At 45.8% G+C, this 4,037-nt stretch overlaps 1 protein-coding gene across 1 annotated transcript in view; it reads left to right on the top strand.

The window, feature by feature from the left end:
- Window positions 1-3,518: 3,518 nt before the first annotated feature.
- The window catches only part of LOC110093530 (subtilisin-like protease SBT1.1), a 9,564-nt gene continuing 9,045 nt past the window's right edge, over window positions 3,519-4,037 (top strand). Inside the window, exon 1 of the mRNA XM_020818435.2 lies at window positions 3,519-3,961. Coding sequence (XP_020674094.2) covers window positions 3,519-3,961 — 443 coding nt within the window. The remainder of the gene's footprint in view (window positions 3,962-4,037) is intronic.

Below are 4,037 nucleotides of genomic sequence, written 5' to 3'. Positions count from 1 at the left end.
CCTACATCATCACCTCCAAGACCACCCATGAGGCATGGTCTGTTCTTGAAAGACGTCTTCAACCGTCGAGCAGATCACGCGTCATTCAACTTAAAAACGAATTATACCACATTCGCATGAAGGATCAAACCATCCAGCAATATCTTACCAAAATTAAATCCCTTATCGATAGCATTTCCGCCTCCGGATCCAAGATTGATCCAGAGGACATCATCCTTCATATTTTGAATGGCCTGCCACACACTTTTAATTCTTTCAAATCCAATTTTCACAACTCTCTCCTGCCCATTGATCTTGACACCTTCTACGCACTTCTTTGCAATGAAGAAATTCATCTTCAATAAGACATTCTTCAAGAATAGCAGGTCACTACGGCGGCTAGTGCTCTCTACGCCGCACCTAACACCCAAAATCGCAGGCGTAACTACAAAAGATTCAACAAGCCAAAGAACCCGCCGAACAATACCATTGCGCTGGTCCATCAGCACACGTCGTCTACAGCCAACACCACCGCACGACCGACTTGCCAAATCTGCGGCAAGATCAGACACATCGCCCTCAACTGTTGGCATAGGTGCAATTTCAAATACGCTCCCACCGATCCTCGCCAACCTCGGGCACTTCTTGCAAACCCGACTTCTACCACACCACAAGATTGGATCGTGGACTCGGGAGAGTCCACCCACCTAACACCAGCCATTCAGAATATTCAGTACCCCGCAAACTACCAAGGCTTCGACTCCGTCTCCGTAGCCAACGGTACATCACTGCCCATCCAAAATGCAGGTCAAGGACTTCTTCCTCTACCTGACACGTCTCGTAAACTTCGTCTTCACAATCTCTTTCACGTACCGAACTTAACACATAATCTGTTATCTGTTTCAAATCTTACTGCAGATAATTCTATTTCTATAACTTTTGACACACGGATTTATTATTAAGGATATACAGGACCAGCGTCCACTGCTTCATGGGCGTCTTCATAAAGGACTCTATCAAATTCAAGTTGCTCCGGACACCAACCCGACAGCCCTAACCGCTACCACCAACGCTTCCCTCCTCTGGCATGCTCGGTTAGGACATCCGCACAACAACATCACTTCAGTTCTTGCTCACAGTTTTCCGGAAATCTCTAGTGTACCGTCTTCTTTTGATTGCTCATCTTGTAATGTGGCCAAAAGCCACAAGCAAGTTTTTAATAAAAGTTTTTTTCCAATACTACTGCTCCTTTTAAGTTACTTCATACCGTCGTTTGGAGACCGGCACCACATACTTCTGTCGACGGATTTCGCTACTATATCGTCTTTGTGGACGACTATACGCGCTTCTCTTGGATCTACTTCATGTACACTAAACAAGAAGCGTTGTCGAAATTTAAAATTTTATGTAATCACATTAACACGCAATTTCACGCTGCACCCAAAACTCTCCGGTCGGATGGCGGTGACGAATTCATCGGTAACGCATTCAAATCCTTTCTCCAAGAACGTGGCATAAGCCAACAATTCTCCTGTCCTCACACACCGGAACAAAATGGACTCGCCGAACTCAAACACTGGCACCTTCTTGAACTGACTCGTGCCCTTCTTCACGCATCAAATCTACCGCACAAATTTTTGGCCGACGCAATATCCACTACACACTATCTCATCAATCACCTCCTTCGAAATCCATCTCGCTCCAAATCCCGTTCCAACGGCTGCACGACACACCTCCTTCTTATTCCCACCTCCGCACTTTCGGCTGGTTATGCTTTCCTTGGATGAAACCTTATGCCCCCAACAAATTTGCACCTCGATCTCACAAGTGCATCTTTCTTGGCTATTCACCTCAACACAAAGGGTATACATGTTTCAACATAAGCACCGGCAAATCTCTAATCTCGCGTCACATGGTCTTCTACGAAACTCAATTTCCTTACCAAATCTCCTCCACACCCACCAAAGACCAACACACTCACAAGCATACCAGAATCCCTCCACTATCAACCCGACTCGTCGCTCTCGGTTACAATCAAAAGTTCAGGATCAACTACATGGAGACTATCAGCCCCGTTGCAAAAATGCCCATGATACATCTTCTACTAACACTCGCCCTCAACCGCCAATGGCAAATTCTACAACTTGACATCTCCAACGCTTTCCTACATAGCGACCTTCCCGATGACATATACATGCGTCAACCCCCAGGATTTTAAAACACGCATCATCTCGACTTTGTTTGTAAACTCCGCAAATCCCTCTATGGATTAAAACAAGCGCCGAGACAGTGGTTCCAAAAGCTCACCGAATTTCTTCAGGCTCAAGGCTTTGGGTTTAGTCGTTCCGATCCATCCCTACTTATACTTCATAAAGATCAAATTTAAATTTACATTCTAATATATGTGGATGATTTTCTTGTAACAGGAAATAATGAGCCCGCAATCAAGATTCTTCTCACGCAACTCCGCTCCCAATTCGTGCTAAAGCAACTTGGCGATATCTCTCTGTTTCTTGGAATTCAGGTCCTTCGAACATCAACAGGCCATTTTTTAAACCAAACTCACTATGCTTCCAAACTCCTCAATAATGCAGGTTACACATACTGCAAGCCCGCGCCCACCCCAAGCTCGTCCATGTCCAAGCAAAAACCAGCCGACAAGACCTCTTTTTCGGATCCAACACTGTACAGAAGACTCGCTGGATCGCTGCAATATCTCTCTATCACACGGCCGGACATCGCCTTCGCCACAAATGTAGTTTGCCAACACATGCAAAATCCATCAAATCAGGATTTCAAAGCTCTCAAAAGACTCCTAAGATACATCAAAGGGACTCTATCCTACGGGCTACCAATTTCAGCCGGAAATCTCAAACTACACTCCTACACTGATGCCGACTGGGCATCCGATGCCAGTGATAGGAAATCGATTTCCGGATTTTGTACATTCTTAGGCCCAAATCTCATTTCTTGGACAGTAAAAAAGCAGGTTACCGTTGCCAAATCGTCAACCGAAGTCGAGTACGGATCTTTGTCCGCGGCCACCTCCGAGGTCATTTGGCTCTGACGACTTGCCGCTGAGCTCACATTACCACAACACAAACCCACAACAATACATTGCGACAACGCCTTCGCCATGGCTATTGCAAAGAACCCCATCTTCCACGCAAGAACCAAGCATATTGAGATCGACTACCACTTCATTCGTGAACACATCAGCTCCGGTGCCATCCATCTCACTCACCTATCCTCCAAAGATCAAATCGCCGACATACTCACCAAAACACTAGCGCCGGCACAGTTCACGAACTTCAAAGCAAATTAACCATTCGATCCTCGAATGCCTAATTTGCGGGAGGCTATTAGCATAATTATTACACTTGTAATTACCGTATTACTGTTATGCCATTGGCTCTATATTAAATACTTCCTCTGTATCACCGTTTAGTTCGAATACAATAATTTCCCTTTTACCGTTTCTCTTCCCGTCGCTCTCTGTGCGTTCCCTCCTCAGCATTTCTCTCATGGTATCAAGAGCCATGATGGGAGATCAAGATTCTGATCTTTCTCCTCCTCCTCCTACTTCCTCCACCACCAATCCTTCCGGCAACAGCACCGCTCCTCCTTCAATACCTCAACATCTCAAGTTTCTTGTTTCCAACCTCAAGAACTTGGTTCCTTATTCTCTCACGTCGGACAACTACCAGATTTGGAGATTACAACTTCAGCAACAATTCACGGCCAACGGCTTCGCCGGCCATCTTCTTGGCACAACTACGGCTCCCGGCGACACCTCCTCCGTCGATCACACCAACTGGCAAATGATTGACAGTAACCTTCTTTCCGCCCTGTTTTCTACCATCTCCCAAGAAATTCTTCCCTACATTATCACTTCCAAGACCACTCACGAGGCCTGGTCCGTTCTTGAAAGACGGCTTCAACCGTCGAGCCGTTCGCGTGTTATTCAGCTTAAAAACGAATTGTATCACATTCGTATGAAGGACCAATCTATTCGGCAGTACCTGACCAAGATTAAATCCTTGGTTGATAATATTTCC

This window comes from Dendrobium catenatum, unplaced genomic scaffold (genome assembly GCF_001605985.2).
Source record: "Dendrobium catenatum unplaced genomic scaffold, ASM160598v2 fragScaff_scaffold_450, whole genome shotgun sequence".
NCBI lineage: Eukaryota > Viridiplantae > Streptophyta > Magnoliopsida > Asparagales > Orchidaceae > Dendrobium > Dendrobium catenatum.
This window is presented reverse-complemented; position numbering and strand designations above follow the sequence as displayed.